At 33.5% G+C, this 23,946-nt stretch overlaps 2 protein-coding genes across 2 annotated transcripts; both read left to right on the forward strand.

Annotated features, from left to right (window-relative positions):
* The first annotated feature begins 6,712 nt into the window (after nt 1–6,712).
* LOC149575868 (F-box/kelch-repeat protein At1g80440-like) lies at nt 6,713–8,193 on the forward strand. Its single transcript, XM_089815838.1, has one exon. The coding sequence runs from the start codon at nt 6,818–6,820 to the stop codon at nt 7,904–7,906; it is 1,089 nt and encodes a 362-aa protein (XP_089671964.1). The 5' UTR covers nt 6,713–6,817; the 3' UTR covers nt 7,907–8,193.
* Nucleotides 8,194–21,899: 13,706 nt separating this feature from the next.
* Nucleotides 21,900–23,599, forward strand: LOC149575869 (F-box/kelch-repeat protein SKIP20-like). The gene has a single exon (XM_089803543.1). The coding sequence runs from the start codon at nt 22,292–22,294 to the stop codon at nt 23,345–23,347; it is 1,056 nt and encodes a 351-aa protein (XP_089659669.1). The 5' UTR covers nt 21,900–22,291; the 3' UTR covers nt 23,348–23,599.
* Nucleotides 23,600–23,946: the final 347 nt, after the last annotated feature.

Raw genomic sequence — 23,946 nt, forward strand, 5'->3', positions numbered from 1 at the left:
TCTAAAGATGATTGGGAAGGAAGCGTGGATGATAAAAAGAGTACCCATGGTGAAGCATCCTTTTTGGGAGGAAGATTGGTTTATTGGTTGAGCAAGAAACAAGATTGCATCTCATAGAGTACAAAAAAAGAAGAGTGTGTAGAAACCAAAAATAATTGTAATTAGATTATTTGGATTAAGAGGATGATAAGAAATATTGAAATTAAGTTTAATGAGCTATCACACATTGTGATAACACAAGTACAGTGAGTATGTAAAAGAATCCACTTTTACATTCAAAGAAAAAGCACACATCCATTAAGTATTAGTTTTTGAGAGAGAAGGTTGCCGAAAAGGAAATTAGATTGGAATATGTTAGCACAAAGGAGCCAATAGAAAAAATATTTATAAAATCCTTGGCTACAGATACATTTGAGTATTTGAGACATATTCTTGGGATGATGCTTCAACCTACTTTAGAGTAGTTGATGTGGAGATTGCATCAGTCCAGTATGTAGCATATCACTATTTCTTTTATTTGGATTGGATACTTGATGTTTCTCTTATGGGGGAGTATTTGTGTTTAAAATGATTCATTGAGGACTTTGGGTACTGGTATTTGAATAGTGTCTTTAAACACTTGATCTCAAATAGATTGTTTTGGAAATGATTGAATTTAGAAAATTGGCATAATGATGCCTTTGTCATTGATGCCAATGGGGGAGAGATTGGTACATGAAAAACATTATTTTGATACATTCCTGATGTTGTTGAAGTTATTTCTTATGGGAGAGAGTAATGCATTGATTGATGTATGGGAGAGATTAACACCTTCCTTATGAATATTGATTATTGTATGTTTGCATTCAATGAAAGTATGAATGGGGGAGTAAAAGAAAGATGAGGAAGAAATATATTTAGTATTCATGGTACTTAGATGTCTTTCATCTGTGTTTCCATCAATGCTAAAGGAGGAGATTGTTAGCATGAATGTTGATGATATTCTATCATGTCCGCTTTTCAAATAATTAAAAAATAATAATCTTTGCTAAGGCAGGCAGGCCCAAGAAAGTGAAGTTTCAGAAAAAGGGGGTTAATCTTTGGAAACCGTTGGACTAATAAATGAAAATTATTATTAAAATATGTTTCATTAACCTCTCTTAGATGTGAGTTACGGTTATGCCCTCTTTTAAGGGGTTTGGACGCATTTTGGGCGGATTCCAAAACTTGATTTTGCTCATTTTCTTTGTTATTCTTCAGAGGCTGCCAAACCTGTGGAGAAGGAGACCCAAGAACAGGAGTTTACAGGTTTCCAGGGAGACCCAAGAACGGGATTTTGTAGGTTTTTAGGAAGGCTAAGGACGGGAGTTTGAAGCCATTCCATGTGCATGCTCATACAGAGTTTGCCTTTGTGCTTAACAGTGCAGATTTGTGGGTTTTGGGGTGTGTTTTTTGTATGAGTTTGGTGTTTTCAGTTGAGTATTTCATATCAGTTTGGGTTGCTGTTATATTTCATACTTTAAGGTGTTAAAATAGAGCTGAATATATGTATTGGGACATGATTAAACTTCTGAGATAGATTATTAGTGTTTTTGTGGTGTTTTCGGGCATTTTTTGTGTTAATTTCGAGAGCTCGATGAGTATAGTTTTTGTCCTACATTTGAGAATTGTTGTGTAAAGGCTATACGAATCTAGAAATTTCATTTTGTAGGCTTTTATGCTGCTTAAATTTCTATAAAAAATGTCCACTTTCAGATTTATTAATAATAGGTGAAGCTGTGAAGCTTTTGGCACAATTTCTGGCATACCTGATTTGGGGTTTCTTGAGAAATTTGGTGGATCTTTTTGATATTGGTTGTTTGATCTTGAAAATCTGATTAGAGGTTGGAAATTTCATACAAAATCAGAAAAGTGACATTTCATATTCATATGGGGGGGAAATGCTTATGTGTTGCATTCATGACAATGTTTTTCTTTGATGTCAACATATACCTTAGTCTGTAAAGATTGTCAAAGTTGCATCTAGGAAGATTCATTTGGAATGATCAATGGTCAATGAGTTGGGATTTACACTCTTAGATATATGTTCAAAGATTCTTATAGATTCTTTAGTTAAGTGAACAGAGAGAGATATGAAGATATGAAAGAATTATGTGATGTTTTCTAGAGGTAGATTTTAGAGATAGTTTATGGAAAGTGGGTACTAGTAATCATTTGTATCTTTTGGATGAGAAGGAATTTGGTTACAAAAGATTATAGGATGGTTAGAGACATGTTCAAGACTCTATGTTTCAGATGGCAGAAATAAATGTTCATTAAATGAAGTTTGTCAAGGACTATTTAGTGTATGATTCCTTGGAGCCCGATTATTGATAAAATTATTGTGGAAATAGTTTGATTATAATGTAATGTGTATTGTAATATTTTAATGATCTCTTACATTATCATTGTATATTGAGAAAGCCTCAAGGTTGAATCTATTAGAGTGGGGTTGTCATTGCACCAAAAGACTAATCTTTCAATGCCCGATACAACCGATCAACTTATATTACACAGGAGATGGTTAAGCCCTTGCCACAAATCCTGAGGGTAGCACTAAAAAAAATTCAAACACTCTCTTCCTCAACATTACCTAAGGGTTTGAAGATTAAAACTTGTGACCAAGCTTTGATACCACTTGTTAGAGTGGGGTTGTCATTTTACCAAAAGACTGACCTATCAATGCCTAATACAACCACTCAACTTATAGTACACAGGATGTAGTTAAGTCCTTACCACAAATCCCAACAGGAGCAATGAAAAAATTTCCAATAGACTCAATACTTGTTTTAGGACTTGGTATAAAGGAAAATTCATCTCCTTATGATAAATCATCATATGTGATCATATGCATTTATGGTGTCTCATGTTTGGTTATGTGAACTTGGATGTGAATATGTATTTGATCAAAGAAGAGATTGATGTTGAGGATGTATTATGGGCTTCAAAGGAACTGTATTAGCAAAGGAGTTATGATTTAGTCATTTCAGATCTCAGATATTCTTATCTAGAAGATTGTGTAGTGAAGACTATTTTTAGGCTATTTGGGCAGTGGGTTCAGTTATCCTCCTTTCAAACCCCAATAGGGTTGGTCCAATTCCTAACAAAGTTGGAATCTTCTAACAAGGATTCACAGTCTCCTAATAGGGACTTTATGTATTGATTGTATTTCATTGATTCCTAACAGGGTCTATCCTTTCACAAGGAACTTTTATATTAGTGCATCATCTTTGTGAGTATAATCCCCATTGGGGTTTTCCCTCTAATCAAGGGTTTCCCTAGTTATCATACCTAGTGTTATCGTGCATGGTTATATTCCGATGTTTGTTTAATCTATTGTTTACATATTTTAGAATTAATAAATACATTAAGAGTTTTTTTTAAGTGTATAACTAATTCACCCACGCCCCCCCCCCCCCCCCCAACTATCTCGGTGGACTTTACTTTCTAACAAGATCATCATCTAAAGAATTAAAAATATTTTATCGATCTCTTAAAATTCAATTTATAATCTTCTTTTATCATTTTGAACTTGACTATAAAAGTATAGTGTGTAAATTGGTAAATCCTCTTTGATTGCTCCACCTTGATCAATGTAAGATGCCAATTCATCAAATGCATATTTCTATATCATCTTAAGGTATCATAAAGCTCAAAAAAATAACCAAATCTATTGCACTCTTTACATTCTCCATTTTTTCTTCCTCAAATCAAGAACATTATCACCCTTTATTAGATTAATTGTAAATTCCTTGTGGATTATTAGTTGCTTCTAACCGTATGAACTATGGGTACATGATCATGTTGTTAAGACATTTGTTGCACAACTATAGATCTTATGTTTCACTTGTGCACAACTGGTGCAAGGAGTTCAGAGAGTCGTAACTTTTGACTTGGATCTAGGTTTTCTTAGATTTTTCTAGGTTTTTTTTCAAAATCTATAGTTGAGGTGGATTACAAGTTAGCTAGCTCTATCAAGGCCATTTCAATTTATTTTTTGAGAGCCATAAATTCCATCTTGACCTCCAAATTTCAATTTTCAAATATCTTAGGTGTTTTTTTGTTTTTTCTGCTTTGTAACAACTTAGAAATTTCTTTCTAAATTTCGAAGATTAGTTGGCAATTCACCTTTATGATTTAAAGGGTAGATATAGGAAAATTCAAATTTTCTTTCAGGGGGGTTTTTAGAAGTTACCAAAAATGGCATATTTTTCTAGTTGTCAAAATCTGCCAAATTTGGAAATTTCCTATTTTCTCTTTTTAGAGTTAGTTGTTATTTAATGGAGTTATAGATCCTTGTAAAGGTAGTTAGAGATCCTTGTAAAGGTAGTTTTCAGTAATGAGCAATTCATAGTTTGAATCTCTATTGGGTTTTTTCATGAGTTATTAAGTTCTCTATGGATTGAGATCGGTGAGCTACATCAACAACATCAAACTCTACAACTACGTTTCTTTGTTAACCAATTTATAACCCATATTTATTGTCCCCACAACTCAACCAAATCATAATCATATCTCCTGTAGATTGACATGAACAATATAGACAACTTCTACAGCATCTCTTAAGTTGTGTGACTACTCTTCTTCACTAGTCTTCCTCTATGGTCCTTTTCACCATTATGTATCTCTGGCCAACTATATTTTTTACATCCTAATTGTATGACACACATAATATATAAACCATCCAAACTCTAGCATAGTAGTGACATCATATGTTGAGTCCATCAATGACAAAATGTCCAACTTGCCAACATACAACTACATAGATTCATGGTTAATAGATCAAGGCTAGTGTTAAAGTCATTGCTTGAGCTTATAAAATTCAATGCTTAAAAACCTCACAATCAAGTTACAAATAATATTAATAGGATCTTTATCTTAGATTTTGGTGGACACTCCAATGGTGAGAATGATGCCTAAGTTGAGCCCTCTCTAGGTTGGTCTATTAGATGACACATCAAATGTGATGCAATACCTAGTTTTTATTTTTTCAATCTTCACTGCCTTCAATAAATCGCTCAGTAAGTAAATATATTACTTGTTGACATGTTGAAAGAAAGCATAACCTAGCAAAAGCCTCGGGAGACAACAAAACTCCTAAGCAATCTAGTGGAAATTATGGCGAGCATCAATAAAAGCCTAGAAAAACTCTTAGAGCAACATTTAATGTTTAAATAAGAAGCTTTTTACGACACTCATCAATAAGATTAATTGATATGGGAAATAACAATTTTTTTAAAGAAAATCTAAAACATTCAAGCCAAAGTGGAGCTTGGCAGTCTAGTTGAGGTTTTTCTATAATGTATCTTTGAAAGTCATCTTTAAAAATTATTAGTTCTATTTTGATGGTCATATCTTTTAATATATGACTACATTATTTGCATTAATACATTTTTCAAGACTAAATACATATAAGCATGTCATTTAATGATATTTTAATATATATGACTATGAAAATAGAATAAACAATTTTCAAAGATTGCCTTCAAAGATATGTTATAGAGAGAACTCAATTACCAATTCCAATATAAAATCTATAAAAATAAATAAGAATCAAATTATAAGTCAAACTTTGGGTGTGTGTGTGTGTCTATATATATATATAGCCCCGACCCCTTCAAATCCTGAGGCAACAAAACTTCCAAGCAATCTAATAGAAACCATTGCAAGCATCAATAAAGGCCTAGAAAAACTCTTGAAGAAGTGTTTAATTTTTAAATAAGAAGCTTTGAAAAAGAGTCGTCATTTTTTAAAAGTAAATCTAAAACTTTTAAGCCAAAGAAAGTAGAGCTTGGTAATTCAATAATTGAATCTTTTCCTATAACATATCTTTAAAGGTCGCCTTTGAAAATTGTATGTTCTATTTTGATGGTCACATCTATTAAAAGATGACTACATTGATGTGTATAAACATATTTTGTATGAAAAATAATTACCTCTACAAATACCATATTTATAAATAGAGATAATGATCAAATCAAAAGTCAAATATAATAAACAAATATAACCCTGATCTAAATTGGATAAATACATATTCAATATTACAAACGTAGAGCTCAAAAAACATATATTCACGATGAAAAGATGACCTGTATGAAGAATAAGTACATTTACACACTATTTAGTCACATTTGAATACTTACTTTTATGACCATCAAAATACATTCAATTTTCAAAGGCGACCTTGAAAAACTCAATTACCTCTTCAAATAATATATCTATAAATGGAGATAAGAAGCAAATTATAAGTCAAACTCAATAAACAAATATAATACTTATCTATATAGAATAAATAAATATTGAGACAATGATGTGGATATTCGAATGTACACTATTACAATCATGGAGCTCAAACAATTATTGGAGTGACTAAAAGCTCAAACTATTATTATTATTGGATTGAAGACATGTATAGAAGATAAGTTTGAGCATCAACACATGTCCCATAACTTCGAATTCAAACATAAGAAAGTTACAATTTTGAAGCCCAGGTCGCAAGAACAGAATGAATCTGAAGGATCTAAAAGCCGTTTTGACTGGCGGATGGATTGAATTCCGGATAAGCTCTAACAAATCCACGGTGGACAGCTCTTCTTCAGCCGCAAACTTATCCAGATTCGACATGACAGGTTGCAAAACAATGTTCTACGTGGCGCTCACATGGGGTACCCTTCGTCCTTATAAAATCAACGGATGACTGTCTTCTCCACCAAGTCACATTCAAGTCTCAGACATTGTACCAATCTTGCTATTAACGGTTTCTTTTTTAAATCTCTTTCCTTCTACTTGATCTGAAGATATGATGGAGATATTTCCTGGGCTTCCAGAGGAATTAGGTCGAGAATGTCTGCTGAGAGTCTCATTTCGATCTCATTCCACTCTCAGAGCCGTCTGCAAGAAATGGCAGGCAATGGTGGACAGCCCCTGGTTTTATCGCGACAGAAAAATGGGTTCCACTTCAGACCACTGCATTTTCATGATTCAATCTCTTCCTGCACCTCACCAATCCGCTATTGATAAAGCCCACCGAGTACCCTCTTATGCCCTAACTTTGTATAATCCAATTCAGAGCCTCTGGCAGAGACAATTGCCCCCTTTCCCCGAACTGTTTGACGGAATTCCCCTCTTCAGCGACTGCATTTCCGTGAAGAACAAAGTGATTTTGATCGGCGGATGGCATCCGAATCGATGGGAGGCGGTGAAATCCGTGTTTGTGCTCGATGTTTCGTCTGGGAAATGGATTAAAGGGGCCGATATGCCGACGGTTCGGTCGTTTTTCGCTTGCTCTGTTTCGGACGGGCTTCTGTACATTGCCGGCGGCCATGATGAAAATAAGCGTGCTCTGAGAGGAGCGGCTGTTTATGATGTGGAGGAAGATAAATGGGAGATTCTTCCGGATATGATTGAGGAACGGGATGAATGCCGCGGGGCTTTCATTGATAGGAAGTTTTATGTGATCAGCGGGTATGAAAGTGAGTCGCAGGGGATATTCAAACAGAGTGCGCAAGTTTATGATCCGAATTTGGGGATCTGGAGTAGTCTGGAGAACATGTGGCCCAACTGGGGATGCCCGAGATCTTGTTCTTGTATTTCGGCCATTAATGGCGTCTATGCCTTTTACAGAGGTGGAATTTGGAGGTACGATTCGAAGGGGAATGAGTGGAAACAAATGGTGGCTCTGCCGGATGGGATTGATTGTGTTAGAAGCGCTGCAGTTTGGCGAGATGGGATTTTTGTTACGGGGTCGAAATCGGGTGGAACAGCTCAGAGTTTTTACGTGTTTGAGCCTCCCAATCCAAATGAAGGCAAAGGAGAAAAGTGGATTCCTTTGGAGTGCCCACAAGATTTTGCGGGAATTGTGCAGTCTGTCGCCACTCTGGAAATTTGAAGATGCTGTCTGTTAAAGAGCTGTTTGTTAATGGCAGCTTTGCAGGTTTTGTGGGGTTTATCTGGCAGTTCGTATCGTTGGATTGTGGGGAGTGATTTGATTTATGGGAGGAAGGTTTTTATGTTTTTTTTCCCTTCGTTTGCTCTTGAGGGAGGTTTTTTAATGTACATAACATCCAGATGTTTTAAATGTAAATAAAAAATTTAGAGATGTAAATAAACAAAGGTTGTTCCTAGTGTGATAATATTCTTGGAATAAACGTAATATAAATGTTCAAAGGTTTCCTATATTGGTGTCCTTGAGCTAACCTTTGTTCATGAACTTTGTTGATTGTCTTATTCTATGTGAACCTGGGAGCTTTGTTTCAGTTTTAACAAATTTTTAAGTGGATAAACTTATATGTGAGAGCTTTGTTCCTGGTTTTAATAAATTTAGTTATCATTTTGGCAAGTTATTTGTTTTTGTCCATTTTATATTTTTGTCATAATGAACTTTTATCTTGCTCACTTTCTAATTATTGTGCATTTTCTATATTTCTAATCTTGTCTTCAATTTCTATTTGGAAGCCAAAGATTTCTAAAGATATTTCTTTTTCCTTATTTTCAGTTTGATCTTGCATAGAAAAAATCATGAAATTTTTTTAAAAAAAAGTATGAAGTGTGCTTACTTTTGCACACATATTATTATTATTGACTTCTTGTATCACTCTTTGAATGTGTGGAGGCTTGATCATTGTCAAGTTTCTTGATGATGAATAAATATTTTGGGGTTCTAGAGTTTCAAGGGTTTGAAGAATAGGGTTTCAAAAGATTTTAAAGAGTTTTAAGATTGACTTTTAAATATTTGTGCTTAATCTTAGTTTCATTGTAAACATCCAAATAAAGTATTTTGCTATGTATAGTATAAATTACATTAATGTATACTATGTAGAAATTTGAGGCATCAAAACAATTAAATTACATTAATGTATACTATGTAGAAATTTAAGGCATCAAAACAATTAGCATTCATAAATTCTTTAGATTTGACCTAATCAAATAATTGGAAGCTAAAAACACATATATGGAAAAATCTAATTTTTATTTGATGAACTAGAAAAAAAAAGGGGACTATCCAGTCAAATTGTAAAGTCTATCGCATGAGGAGAACAAAGCCGAACCTATCTTGAAAAATCATGAATTGATCATGCTTCATTGTTTTCCATGTATCATCATTAACTGTTAAAAATGATTGATACATTTTTAAATTATATCATTATTAATAACTAAACTTTAGGAGTCATGATATATATAATATGATCTTGAACATTCCTTAATCATTTGTTCCAGAACAATTATTTTGTCATTTAAATTATAAAAGAGAGTTGGAGACATTTTCAAATTTTGATTTAAAATCTTTTTAAAAAATTATATAATTTATTTTTTAAAAATTGTGTAGATAAAAATAAACTTTAGACAATATCCATTTTTTTCATTGTAAATCTATATAATAAATTATCAATTTAGCAAAATTTAACTTTCACATTGTTTTCATAATTACTATACTTGTGGTTCTTAAATTTAATTGGATTCATAAGTCAATATGTGTCTGTGAAAATTCTTATTGCGCCACTGATTATTAATCTCCTATGGTAAATGATTATTAAACTACCGAAAAAATAATTTACAACTAATATCGAAAAATAACACAATTACAACTTCACCAATAAAATACGAAAATAAATTCACAACATAATATACATAATATTTTCGGACAAATTGTCCCTAGAAAAACACCTAAGGGAAAACCAGTTCTATAGATGAGGAATTAAATTAATTTCAACAAACCAAAGATACAAAATTCCTTACCTCTCACTAGAAGAACTCAAACAACCTCCTAATTTCTCCCACTGATATTCCTCCATTGTTATCCCCAACGCTATCATTGCGCCCTTGCTAATATTGCAAGATTGTTTTTTATCACTACAAACTCATTTGCTAACTCTGCAAATGCTTCTACAAAACTTGTTCTCCAAATGCCCCCTAGACCCCCTTTTATACTACTCATGTTGGAAAACCAACAGCCGAGATTGATTCTCAACTGATGGTCGACATTAAAAACAACTTAACAACCCTAACCAAGTTGGTTTCTAGTTGCTTCTAAAAGTAGTCAATTAATCAACAAATACGTTTCCCTAATCTAACCAATTAGTTAGAAAAACAATTATTTGCTAATTAACTGCATATGGACGAACAATTGTCCAATCTACCAAAACTAACACTCCCTCTTAGCGAGGAAGTTGTTCTGCATGACATCTAACTTATCTCTGAAGAAAATAAAATTTTCCTTCCCCAATGCCTTAGAATGTCTGCTACTCGCTCCTCTATAGGTATGTATTGTAGCTAAACAACCCTCCATTGTACACAATCTCTAATGAAGTGATATTTGATGTCTATCTGTTTAGACCTATCATGAAATATTGGATTCTCAAACAACTTGATGCAACTCTAATTGTCGTAGTATATCATAGTACTCTCAACCTTTTGACCAAAAAAAACTACTAACAACTTTTGAAGCCATATAGCTTCACATGTCGCCATGCTAGTTGTTATGTATTTTGCTTCTGTTGAACTTAGAGCCACAAATTTCTACTTCCTGCTAAACCAAGATACAACTTCTGATCCCAAACTGAAACAACACCCCAAAGTGCTCCTTTTGTCTGTTGTACTTCCTGCTCAATTTGCATCAATATAGCCTATCATTTTGATACCTTCACCTCAAACATATATGATCTCATACTCATTTGTACCATGCAAGTAACACAACACATGCTTGACCATTATCCAATGCACTATCTTTGGTTCAACCATGAACTGACTAAGTGAGTTCACTACAAATGCAATATTTGGCCTATTGATGACCAAGTACATAAGTGAACCAATCAACTACCTATATAAAGTGGGATCTACATCCTTCTCCTTAGATGTACCTACCTTCCTCCAATTCATGATCATGGCTGTAGACATGGCTTTGCAATCCTCCATCCCAAATCTTTTCAAGATCTCAATACAATATTTCCCTTGACCAAGGAAAATATCTCCATCTGTCTGCCACACTTCCATGCCTAGAGAGTAGTGCATAAGTCCTAAATCCTTCATCTCAAACTCTTCTGCAAGGTCATTTTTACAATACTCTATGAGTCCTAATGCACCTATAAGAAACAAGTCATCCACATAAAGAACAAGAATGAGAACTTCACCCCCAACCACTAAGTAGTAGAGGTTAGCATCTGCTTCACTCTTCAAAAAGCCCATTTCCTACATGTGTCAATGTGCTCATCCCACGCTTTGGGAGCCTGCTCGAGTTCATACAAGAATTTCTTCATCTGAACACGTGGGTCTCCTTGCTATGTGCTACAAAGCCTTTTGGTTGCTCTGAGTATACCTCCTCCTTTAATTTACCATTCAGGAATGTTGTCTTGACATCCATTTGATGGATCTGCCATCCCATCTATGCTGCAAATAAGATCATAGCTCGTACAGACGTATGCCTTGCCACTGGAGAAAATGTCTCCTTGTAGTCTGTTCCCTCCTTCTAAGAGAACCCCTTGGCCATGAACCTTACCTTGTATTTCTCAATGCTACCATCTACACCATGCTTTATCTTATAGATTTAGTGTGGTTCAACTACTTCTATATCTGTTGGTCTAGGCACTACCTGCCACACATCATTCTGCATAATTGAGTTATACTCCTCAACCATAGCATTGTTGAGATATTGAGTGTTGCACACATTGCATGATATTGTTATATTGTATTATTTTATTATGTAGGGTTGCACCTAGATGGACATGCAACATGTAAAGATTCTCATAGGATATTCTTGATGAGTTTTATTGTAACATTGTGATAATATTTCATGTAATTATTTAATATTGGGAGAAAAATTAAATTTCCAATATTACATGTAGGGTCAATAGGGTTAGGTAGCACATGGTTCTAACACATGGTTTATGTAATACCACTTAGTGGTTTTGTGGGACTTGCTACTATATAAACAACCACAAGGGTAGTTGTTGATGTGTGAAGAAGGAAAAAAGGGAAAGAGTCGAGCAGGACAAGGCTTGATAGGTTAGCCAAGGGAACAATTGTGAAGGTTGGAAGCATGGCATGGAATGTGTGGATTTATGCTTATTTACATAGATTGCTCGATTGTGGCTATGACTTTGAAGGCTTCCATGGGTGTATTGCAATGGTATTTTTGTTGAATAATACATGGTGATGGATGTTTTTGGAGGTTGAATTTTTTCTTCAATGAGGGTTTCCCAAGGTATATCTTGTGTCACAATTTTGTGGGTATGTTGTCTATTCTCTTGCATGTGGATTTTAATTGCATATTTATTTCAGATCTATTATGGGTTGTGTGGAAACAATTATATTCTTTGTTGCAAGTTTCCTTACAAGTGGTATTAGAGCTATAGTTGTATTATTGTAACCCTAGATTGAATCCATGGGAATGCATGAGAGGATAAAAGAGAGGGCCAGATATATGAGTTATTTATTGTAGATCTAAGAGTTTTGGATTTGTTGTTATGATGGGATGTTGGTATATTTTGGGCATGAGAAATTGTTGAACAAAAAGATTTTTTGGATGTTTCATTTAAATGAGGGTTTTAGGGGGAGCTTGCAGAAATGACCTCTTGGGTGAAAACAGACCTCACCATTGGATCAGGCTCAATGTTTCCATAAATTTTGATATACAATATGCCCTAGTTTGGTCATGTTCAAAGGAAATGAAAGAGTTTTTTAGTTTTAGCCCATGATGGCCGTCAAATTTAATCCCGTTAGAATTTTCGTTACAAAAAATCATAGTGAAAATGGTAAAAAGATTGTCTTCGTAAAACGACCATAACTTTCTCTCATGATATTGGATTTTAGACTTCTTACATGCGTTGGAAAGCTAATTCAAAGCACTAAAACAAGGTGTAGGTTTGATTCTGTGATTTTGACATTTTTTCAGGTCTTAAAAGCCTAAAAGTTAGATTTTTTTATTTTGAGTACAAATTAGGGTAGAACTTAGGCATACAGAGTCAGATTTTGGACTTCGAGTAGTTAATGGAAATCTCTTGGAGAGCTCTACATATTGGTTTAGCTTTGGTAAATGTTTGGCATGATTTATTTGGTGATATATTCATCTGAATAGTTTATAGTATATATTGACTATGGTAACATTGTGAGTTTATGACATTGTATGTTTGGAGATTTAAGATTTGATGTCATTGTATACTCAATTCATATTTCAGATTGGTCTCATAATGATATGATTATCAATATTTGGTTTGAATATGTATGATGGCTTGTTGGGTCTACAAGTTGTGTAGTGTTGTAAGCAGTCTATACTTACATGTTGCATTTATGGCTTGGTTATGGGTCATCTTTGCCCAGTGATCTTTCATTATGGATGCATATTCAAATTAGTGGCTTGGATTTGGGTTGTCTATGCCTTAAGTCAAATGATTTGCTATTTTTTTCTTCATGTAGAAGGGATGAGATGTTACCAAACACAATCATGGTGGAGGATTGTGGTTCACTATTTTATGTTAACAGGTTGGACACTTTGAGAGTGAGATGCTCAGTTCATGGTGTCATGAATTTTGGCATGACATGATTCAATATACAATTACATCCTTGATGTTCATTGGTTTGGATTTCTAATTTTTTTATGGTGGTATATCTTCTTGGTTGAGGATCATGTTTATTTGGTTTCTTATGAAGAGCTCATAATGTGCACTTTTAGTTCTTTGATGGTTTGATGCTTTGGTTGATTCTCATGGTTAGAGGATGATTTTTCATCATTTTGTCATGGATAGCTTGGATACACGATTTAGTGGGAGCTTGTGATAGTGATGAGGTGACAGTGCAAGATTAGTTCCTAGTTTGGTTTTTATCTTCTTGGTTTGGAGATCTTAGTTTTCACTTGGCATTAACATGTTGGTTGTGTGAGTGTAGACTTGGAGGATCTTCATGTAGGAGATGGATTTTATGATGCCATAGGTGACTTGGTACCATGGTTGAGTGAGAGTTTTTTGCATTGATATATTTATTGAGTGTTTGCAGATGTTAGAGGTTTGTCTTAGATCCTATTGGTGTAGAAGCATCTTTTACATTTGCATGGTGCACTTGTTATCTTCATGGTGTGTGAATATGGCTAGATCTTGAGGACTCATGGGGTTCTTCGTTATCTTCGTGGTGTGTGAACATGGTTCTTCATGGTATATAGAGATGGTTTTCTTCATGGTGTGTGGAGATGGTTGCATCTTGAGGACTAATGAGGTTCATGGTAAAGGTGTGGTTTATGCTTTCATTTGACATGTTATCCTTGGAGTTAGGATTGTTTCATTTTATGTCATGGTATACTCTTAATATGTGTTTAGAGTTTTGACATGTTATAGTACATCGATATGGAGCATGTTATCTCTTTGATTGAGATGGTTAGATCATGTTGTCATGTTTATGTTCCCGAGGGCATGGTTGGAACTTTGACATTGATCTTAGTTTAGTTTCTTGGTATTGAGTACATTGATCATAAGATGAATATTTCATGATATTGCTATGTTGCATTTGGAGTTGGCATGGATTGATTGGTTATAGGTGCTCATGGATACTTAGAGATGGTGGTGATGTTGATTTCTCTTGGATTAGAGAAGTATTTGTTGGAATTGTTGATGGTTTCAATAGGAAGTCTGAGGGGCATTCACTTGATATGGACTTGAGAGGAGATTTTTCTTAAATGAGTCTTGGTTGGAGACTTGGATATCTTGATGAGCATTCTCATTTCCCACTCTTGGTCTACTGGGCAATTTGTTACTTGAGAGATATAGCCCATTATTTCTCTTAAGTGCATTATATTTATGCTTGTCTTTCATGGATATGGATCTTGAGCTACAGTACATGAGTTAGTTTTGGATCTCCATTTGCATATGTTGTTATGTCGAGCACTTTTTTCATGCATCTGATTGATGGTCGGTGATTCCTTTCTAGATCTTAGCTCATCTACGAAAATCATAGGAGATCCCAAGAAAATGTTTGATGAAGAAACCATTCAAGACATATAAGAATGCAAAACTTATGGTAAGATGGTGAAGGCATGGATAAAAAGTATGAAAGAATGAGCGTCAAGCCTATTTTAGGAGGTTAAGGTGACATATTCTAAAGTGGATCATATATAGCAAAACATTCAAAAGAAGTTAACAACACTCAAGGAACAACAAACTTTTTGGAGAGAAATTGATGCTAATTTAGTAGAGATTAAAGGAATGGATAGTGCTATAGTCAAATCACTGAAGTTATCACTAGTGGAGAAGAAGAGCAAATTGACATATGGCTGGAAAACTTTAGATGGAAGAATGATAGCATGAATCAACAATTGGGTGAAGGAGAGCAGTTCTTAAACTCCTAAAAGTTACTAAAAAAGAAGGCCTTGGGGGATATATAGCAATGACGTAGAAGGTATTCCTATTAGCGAACACACTCAAAATCTAGACATATCTTCCATTTTGGAATGCAGAGAGGAAAAAATGAACACCGAACTTGGCAGTAAACAAAGTTCAAATGCTAGCATTATGATGAGATTGAGTATCTTCTCAACAGCTTTAGACTCCTGTATTCAAAACTTACTAGGCTACATCATAGAGTTGGATGAAGTTAGAAGAAGACATGAGCTATGCAAGCTGAAAATGTAGAGTTTAATCATCATTAAAAATAATACTTTGGCTCAGGTCATCATATCATTTAGAACGTACAAGGAAAACTTGACTCAGCTACTCACAACACCTACATATCAAAGAACAAGCTCAGGAAATATCACTGATCATAGTTAAAAGTTAGAAGTGCATATGTCTAAAGTTGTCTTAGGTTTTTATTTATGTCTTTTGTAAAAAGGTCAACTTTAGAATTAATTTTGGTTTTGGTCGATGTCTTAACTTTTTCTAACTGTAGTAAGCATTGAAGGTTAGAGTTGGTTACGAATTGTCTTCGGAGTAGTAAGAACTCTAACTTTTTGAGTAGTTATGAACTTGAAAGGTTAGTTATTCTAGAATAGCTATAAATTCTTGAATCTCAATGTAATAAGGGATTTTTTGGATTTAGAGACAGGGGAACACTTATGTTTTGATAACAAGGCAATTTTTGGAAAGTGTGTACAATTCTTGTTCTTTTAATCAGTCATTTCTTGTGTTCTTGGTGCTAAGAAATAAAGAAAGTACACTTTGCATTCTCTCTTTCTACATATCCGAAACGTTAAAATATTGATTATTTCTTTGCAATGGATGTTTTTACGGTATTGTGCAAATATTCATGAATGATTGAATCAACATTGTGTCATTAATAGCTCTCAAGCATAGTTCTTGATTGTTTTCATCAACTATTTACATTGATTTTATGGAAACATTGAAGTCGTGCGGTGCATTCGCTATCAATGGTTTCCTTTTTATATTCTAAGTTCTAATCATTTCTATTGAAAAATCAAAAAAAAAATCTTATGAGGGAGTTGCCCCTCTAAACATAGAGGAAGGCCAGATATCAAAGGCCTATCCAACTATTGGAGAAATCGATTTTCCACACACTCCATTGGGCTAAATCGCATATTTTCTAAGTGAAAATTTTGTTTACCAACATTCATACTCTATATCTTATTATCCCTTTACCAATATATCTTACGATCTATATCTCTTTATCTTTATGTCTCCCTCTCTATGCCATCCTCTATATTTTCCTACATCTCTTTCTACGTATACCTCTTAATATATTTCTATCTCTTGATATAGTTTCCTCCCATCCTCACACTCTATATTCATCTCTATACTTTTAAATCTCCACATCTCCATATTTCTTCCCTCATATCTTCTTCAATATCTATCTCTATCTCTATCTCCATCTCTATCTAGTCATCTCTCTATCCCTCTTCATCCCTATATATCTACTCATTTATACCTCTCTCTCTATATCACTTCCTACCTCTCTCATTCTCTATTCTCTATATGTTTATATCTTCCATCTCTACTCACTCCCTCTATCTCACTTTTTTTCTTCATATTGCTCTTATTCTCAATCTCTATTTTCGTACCTTTCTCTATCTCACTCTTTCTTGCTCTTCCCCTCTTTCTATCACTATATCTCCCTCTCTTTCTCCATATCTATTTTATTTTCAAAATCTCTCTCTTTCTCTCTCTCTCTCTCTCTCTCTCACACACACACACACACACACACACACACACACACACAACCTATCCATCTTTCTCTATCTTTATAACCCTCCTTTGTGATGCTCTTTTCTTTTCTCCATATCCCTCTTTTATATACATTCATATTTGTACCTTCCAAACATATGAATTCATTGTATATGTCACTGCTACAACATGATATATATATATCAAGAAGTCATTATATAATTATATTATATAAAATAAAATTGGATTCAAAGGCTCGTAGAGGAAGAATTTTAACAAAGACCTAAGTCATAGCCATAAATTATTACAATGAATTTAGCTCTTTGAACAAACAAAATGAAGTGAAAATAACTAATAGAAAATCTAAAACCCAATAATGTTTCAAATGACAAATCACATGAAATTACATGTAGATACACTTTTTATCTACTGAGAAAAAGATCTATTAAAATGTTTTGACTCGGTTGAAAATATTTCACTAAATCAATATATGTGATCTTCAGAATCAAGAAAATATGAAGCATGTAGTCGTTCATTCATACTTTGTCCCCTAATATATCCTTTGCATGTTTGCTAGCCATTTCAGCACTATTTCCATTCTCATCAGCTCCTTTAACAACCTCTTGTAGCACCCCTATTCTTTTGTTGTACACTTAGATGAGATTCATCTCTTCACATTTTAGGGAGAAGGGAAGTAACATGAAATGCTATGTTGTTTTGTATGTCCTTATGATCACGAATGTCTCCATAGCCTCCCAAAATGTCATCTATATGTGCTTTTACATTTTCACAATACCCAACTCCTTTCTTATACCATTATTTTTTTGTTTTCTCCTTTGATCTCCACTTGTTGCATTTCCATTGCAATATGATTGGTAAGCACAATGAACTCCAAAGTCTCGACATTACCAACTTCTATCTAGTGTCTGGGCATCTCATTTAATTGTCATAGCAAGGACTCCTTTTGGTTTTTCTTTTGTAGTGGATAGTAAAGGGCAAGAGTTGAAAAAAGGTTTGCATTTTGAGGTGGTCTTCCTATAGTGACTTTGCTTTGTTGTGTAAAAATATAGTTGAGCACATGATGATTGTTAAGGATGTCCAACTACAAGTAGGGAAACACTGAGGGAGTGGACGCACAAGTTGTGTTTTCAATGGATGCTAAATTTTGTTCAAACAGAGGTTGCCCTGATTCATTGCAATGTGAAGAAATTAGATGTGGATACTGGGCATTTGTTTCATCCCTACTTGCTTGTGTTTCTCCGTTCACACTTCAACTTCATAATGGATATTGTCAATAGCAATCATCAAGTTGTCTTGACAACTGCCAATCCACACTTTTCTAAAAAATAATATCATGAACAACAATTTGAACAGGCTAGATGATTACAATAGTTTTCCATTGTTATCAAACATTATTCACCGTCCATCATAAAGTGTTAAATATAATGTTGAAGTCTCTCTCTCTCTCTCTCTCTCTCTCTCTCTCTATATATATATATATATATATATATATATATATATCTCTCTCTATATATATATATATATATATATATATATATATATATATATTCTCTTCATCTTGTCTCTCTCAATCTATATTTATCTTTTGTATCTCTCTATCTCTCTCACTCTATATTCATTTCTATCTATATCTTCACTCCATCTCTACTATTATGTATATGTATCTACTCCTACCTCTCCATCCCCTCCTCGTAACGAGTATGTATGACTTGACTTTTTTTATTATCTTTTGTGTTACTATGTTTTTTTCCAAAGTATCTAAGCTTTCTTTTATTTTGTATTGTGTTTTATTTGATGCCTTAAATATAGACACACTTGGCAAGCCAAGTTTATTAATTTTTACCTTTAAAAAATGGATGGAGACTAAAATATTGGTACATTTGAAGTGTTTTTTTTTAAATTTTCTTTTACAGATAGGTGACATTATTTATTTAATATAATTTAGCCAATAGGCTATATGTGGAAACTTTGTTCCCATAAAATTACTTTTCTTGTAGCCTTTTACAAGAATTGTCGTTAATTATTTTCTGACAAGTTTTATCTCACTCCAACTTTAACTCTTATTTTTTTTCCTATTTATTTAATTTAATTAACTATTATCTACACTGTTAACTCTTATTTTTTCTTATTAATTTTTTATCTCCATTTTAAACTCTTGTATTTAATTTATTAATTAATTTATCTATACTTTTAACTCTCTCTCTCTTTTTTTCTTTTTTTAAAAATTAATTAGTTTTTATCTCCATTTTTAACTCATGTTTTTCTTTCTTCTTATTTAATTTTCATTTTTAAAATATTTCTTTTAATAGTTTTATGTGTGTGTATCTTATATATATATATAGTTTTTTTTTTTTTTTTTTTAAATATTTCTTTTTTCATATGATATTTGTGGGAGTTGTTATTTTCTAATATTTTTAAAATATTTCTTTTTTTAATATTTTCTTTTTTAATTTTAAATTTAAAAAAAAAATTTGTGATATTGTTATCAGTAGGGCTAGAATTTGATGGTCATATTGGCCCATTTTTGGCTTTTTAGTTGTATATGACAGGTTAAATATTTGTTGGACCATATTGGTTGATAGGTTAAGTTTTTATAAAATCGTCAATATGATACTTAAGTTTATTAATAAACCGTGAAAATTCATAATAGACAATTTTTTAAAATACACTATATAAACAATTTTTTTACCAATTTAGAATATTAGTACGCAAAATATAAACTTAGAAACATTCTTAATTTACATATATTCCTATTATTGTTTAGATTTTTATATTATTTTATAAAAAAATGAATTTAGAAATTTTGATATGAGATTTTTTTGTGAATATTACTAATTTATATTATTTTATAAAATGAATGAATTTACAAACTTTGATATGAGATTTTTGTGAATATTACTAATTTATACTTTTTATTGATTAAATATTAAGTTATTAAGATAAAAAATGACAATCAATAAATATCTTAAAACATAAAATCAAAGGCATTCATATGACCAAACCGTCACAAAAAAATTCACTTGACAGGCAAGGGTGACCATCAAATTCCAGGCCTAGTTATCGGGATTTAACTATTAGTTTTTAAGTCAATCTCATTGACTCATTTTTAATGAGTAGTGATTTACAAGAATCCATTGGTCATGATAATAATATAACACTTAGTAGTCATTAGACCTAGGTGATGCTCATAGAGTTGAAGAATCGGAACTTCCCTTTTTTTGGGAATAATTTTTAGATGATAATTTATTAGTATTTAATAAATTAAATAAGTAAATATTATTTATTTGATTTATTACAAAATTAAATTTTATTTTACTTAAAGTAAACACCTATCAGCTCATTGTTGCAAGCACAAAAACTTGTGAGTGGTAATTTATAAATAGTTTAAGTTATATATCCCTTTTATCTCTATCATTGTACCTTTTTCTATAAACCATATTTTCCTCTAAATCTCTCCCTTGCCATATTTCAAGTTCAAGTACAACAAAACCTTGCTAATAAACAATGTAAATAAAAAAACATAAAATTAGATCTATATTATTTTATATATATTATAAATATATTAATTTAATAATTATATATCTTATATTTTTTATTAATATTTTTTACGCTAAATAATTTAAAGAAAAATTAATATAAAATAATATAAATGAAATAGAAAATTATTTGTTTTCTAATATCTAATATAAAACTCATCTAAATTTATAATAAGTTTTAAATTTCTTTATAAAAATCAAGATTTGTCCACGTGCTTGACTACTGTTAAAACTCTATAATAAAAGAAAAATCTTTTGAACTCCACTTATCATATGCTTTCCGTGGTTAAAAAACATGTCTTTTAAATGATTTAAAAAATAAAACAACTATAGATCGACTTTACCCAATGCCTCGTATACTCTCTTCTGCAACGTGGGCTTGGCGTACCTTGCTTGGCCACTCTTGAATTATGAGAATACTGCCCACTTTCTTTCAATTCGTTTTCCAGAATGTATAGATTCAAAACCGTAAACTGTTGAAATTGTCGACATAACCGTAACCATTAATTTACAAACATTCGTTATTTGGAAGACGAAGTGCCGCCTTTTTTAAACATTCAGTTGCTCCCTCCATTATCGCGCTTTTCTCACTGGTTTAACTTTTCAAATTCCGAAAGGGCACCGCTGATTTAACTTTCTAATTTCTCGACAGCTAAATTTTGCACCACTTCATATGCCGTGCCGCATGCCCTATTTCTCTCCTCCCGGATGACCATACAGCTCCTACTTATGCCACTAATATGATAAAAGTAAAATTATTTATAGAAATAATAAATGTTATTTATTTTTATTTAATATTTTTTTATTTTGAAATTTAAATTTTCTAATGAAAAAATATAGAGTAAGAATATATTTATCATATATATTATTATTATTATGAATGTTTTATTTGTTTAATTAATGTTTTCAATAATGTGCACTAAAATTAGTTCAAGTCAATTTATTGAGATCTGTAAAATTTGATAGCTTTGAGATACAACAACATAGAAAGACAATTTAGTTATTATTAAAAATTACTGTATCCTTTTAATTGTATATATTTTTAACATTAACATTTTGAGTCACATATCATAAAAATGTGAGTGTGTACTGTGTAGTAAATGAAAAATATATTTAAAATACTTATAATACCATTTAAAGTTAAATATTTATGAAATAAAAAGCCCACAAGTTTTAATTAAAAAATCTATACAAATATGATAATAAAAATAGTATTGATTCTGTCGAAATGGGGCCCAAACAAAACAAGAACTGGAGTTCGAATTGGCACATGGTTGGCAATGGGCATGATCGACGGATAAGACGAAAAGCTCCTAATAATGGCGTTTCCGCTCCGATTGCATTTATGACTCCCGATGGCTAAGTTCCAACGCTGGCGGGCTTTGCGATCCGATGCCCCTCAACAAAATGTTATATTTATTATGAAGATTTCACGCCGGATAATTTGATATGCGCCAATCCCGCTGCTCCCACAAGAATTTGACTCGACACACGGATAAAACCAGAACCTTGTCCTCTGGCTCTCATATATAAACACATCATTTAAGCTTTTGTGACTCAATACAATTAGGAAAGAAATAATCTGTGTCAAAAGTGTCAATTTATTCTGATTAGCGAGAGAGTATGGCGCTTTTCTTTAATCTTCCAGACGAAATTGGCGAGGACTGCTTGGCGCGTTTAACATACAAATCACACCATGATCTGAAAAGCGTGTGCAGAGGGTGGAGGTCTCTTCTCAAAAGCCCCCATTTTTACGAGCACAGAAAAGCTGCAGGAACGGCCGAGCAGCGCATATTTATGATCCAGTCCTTAAATCGGCAAGACTCCCTTCCATTTGATCCACAAAAGACTATTCCCGTTTACGGAATCACAGTCTACGACCCCGTGCAGAATGAATGGCACAGTGTCCCGTCCGTTCCCGATTTGGGGAACTCCGTTCCGCTCTTCAACCGGTGCGTCTCCGTTAAAGAGAAACTCATCCTGATTGGCGGCTGGCATCCACTCAACTGGCAGCCCATCAACGCCGTTTTCATTTACGACGTCTTATCCCGCACTTGGACACGTGGCGCTGAAATCCCAACCGTACGGTGCTTCTTCGGCTGCTGCGTCTCGCCGGACGGAATTGTATACGTCGCCGGCGGGCACGACGAAGATAAAAAGGCGTTGAGCACGGTTGAGGCTTACAATGTCGAGAAAGACGAGTGGGAAGAGTTGCCGGCGATGAGCAAAGGGCGGGACGAGTGTGAGGCGGTCTTCACAGACGGGAAACTGATGGTCATCAGCGGTTTCGAAACGGAGTCGCAGTGGCGGTTTGAGAGCAGCGCCGAAGTGTACGACCCCAAAACAAAGGTTTGGAAAGTGGTGGAAAACATGTGGCAACACGAGGAATGCCCGCGATCCTCCGTAGTCGCTGCCCGCGGTCAGCAATATTTTTTCTCCCCACAGGGAGTTATGCAATACAATGCTACGGAGAACGCATGGACTAAGGTGGGTAACGTGCCTGAGAATTTGAGAGTTTCGCCATGTGCTACGGCATGTGGTGATAAGATATTTGTGAGCGGCGGCGATGAAGTGTGTCATCTGTTTGAAGGCCAACATGGGAATGCGAACTGGGTTACAATTGAGAGGCCACAAGAGTTTCGGGGATTTGTGCAGTGCGCGGCCATAGTCGAGTTTTAGTTTTAGTTTTTTTAAACGTCATCTCCGCATATGAAGTAACGGTGTAAATTGAGGCAATCTCATGGGAAGGGTCATGTCGACGCAAATCTTACCAGAGGGGACATTTAGTTTTGTTGGGTCATTTTCCTTTCGTAAGATTTAGTTTTTAGTGCAGGATTTAGTCAATTTTTTGGACGAGAGAATATGAGATTTAATTATTTATTTATTAATATTAGTCAATTTTTTGAAAGAGGGAATGTGAGATTCTTTGAATATGTTTAACATGTAATAATTTTAAGAGGGGGCATTGTTAAAAAGTTCAAGTGTTTAGGATTATTATTAGTCCTTGTCTTATGCAGGGAAGTAATTTTTTGGTTGACCCTGTCTAGTTAGTTTTAATAGTTAATCAAGTGTCACATCTTTAATTATAAAAGGTTAGATTTAAAAAATAATTATCAATTGCTAATTGCTAATTTTTTATTAGTCTTGGAGGAATTTCCTGGGGTTTTAGTGATTTTTCTGGATGAAAAAATTAAGAAAAAGCATTCGAAAAGATAGTGGAGATATTGATGTATTTATTATTTATCTAATAGGTCCCAAAAAAAATCTGTCTTAAAAAG

The sequence above is a fragment of the Cupressus sempervirens genome, chromosome 1 (genome assembly GCF_028749045.1).
Source record: "Cupressus sempervirens isolate cs-2001-9-10 chromosome 1, ASM2874904v1, whole genome shotgun sequence".
NCBI lineage: Eukaryota > Viridiplantae > Streptophyta > Pinopsida > Cupressales > Cupressaceae > Cupressus > Cupressus sempervirens.

Bases quoted from the DNA above. Each gene is read 5' to 3' on its own strand.
- LOC149575868 (XM_089815838.1), top strand. From the start codon at position 6,818: ATGATGGAGATATTTCCTGGGCTTCCAGAGGAATTAGGTCGAGAATGT.
- LOC149575869 (XM_089803543.1), top strand. From the start codon at position 22,292: ATGGCGCTTTTCTTTAATCTTCCAGACGAAATTGGCGAGGACTGCTTG.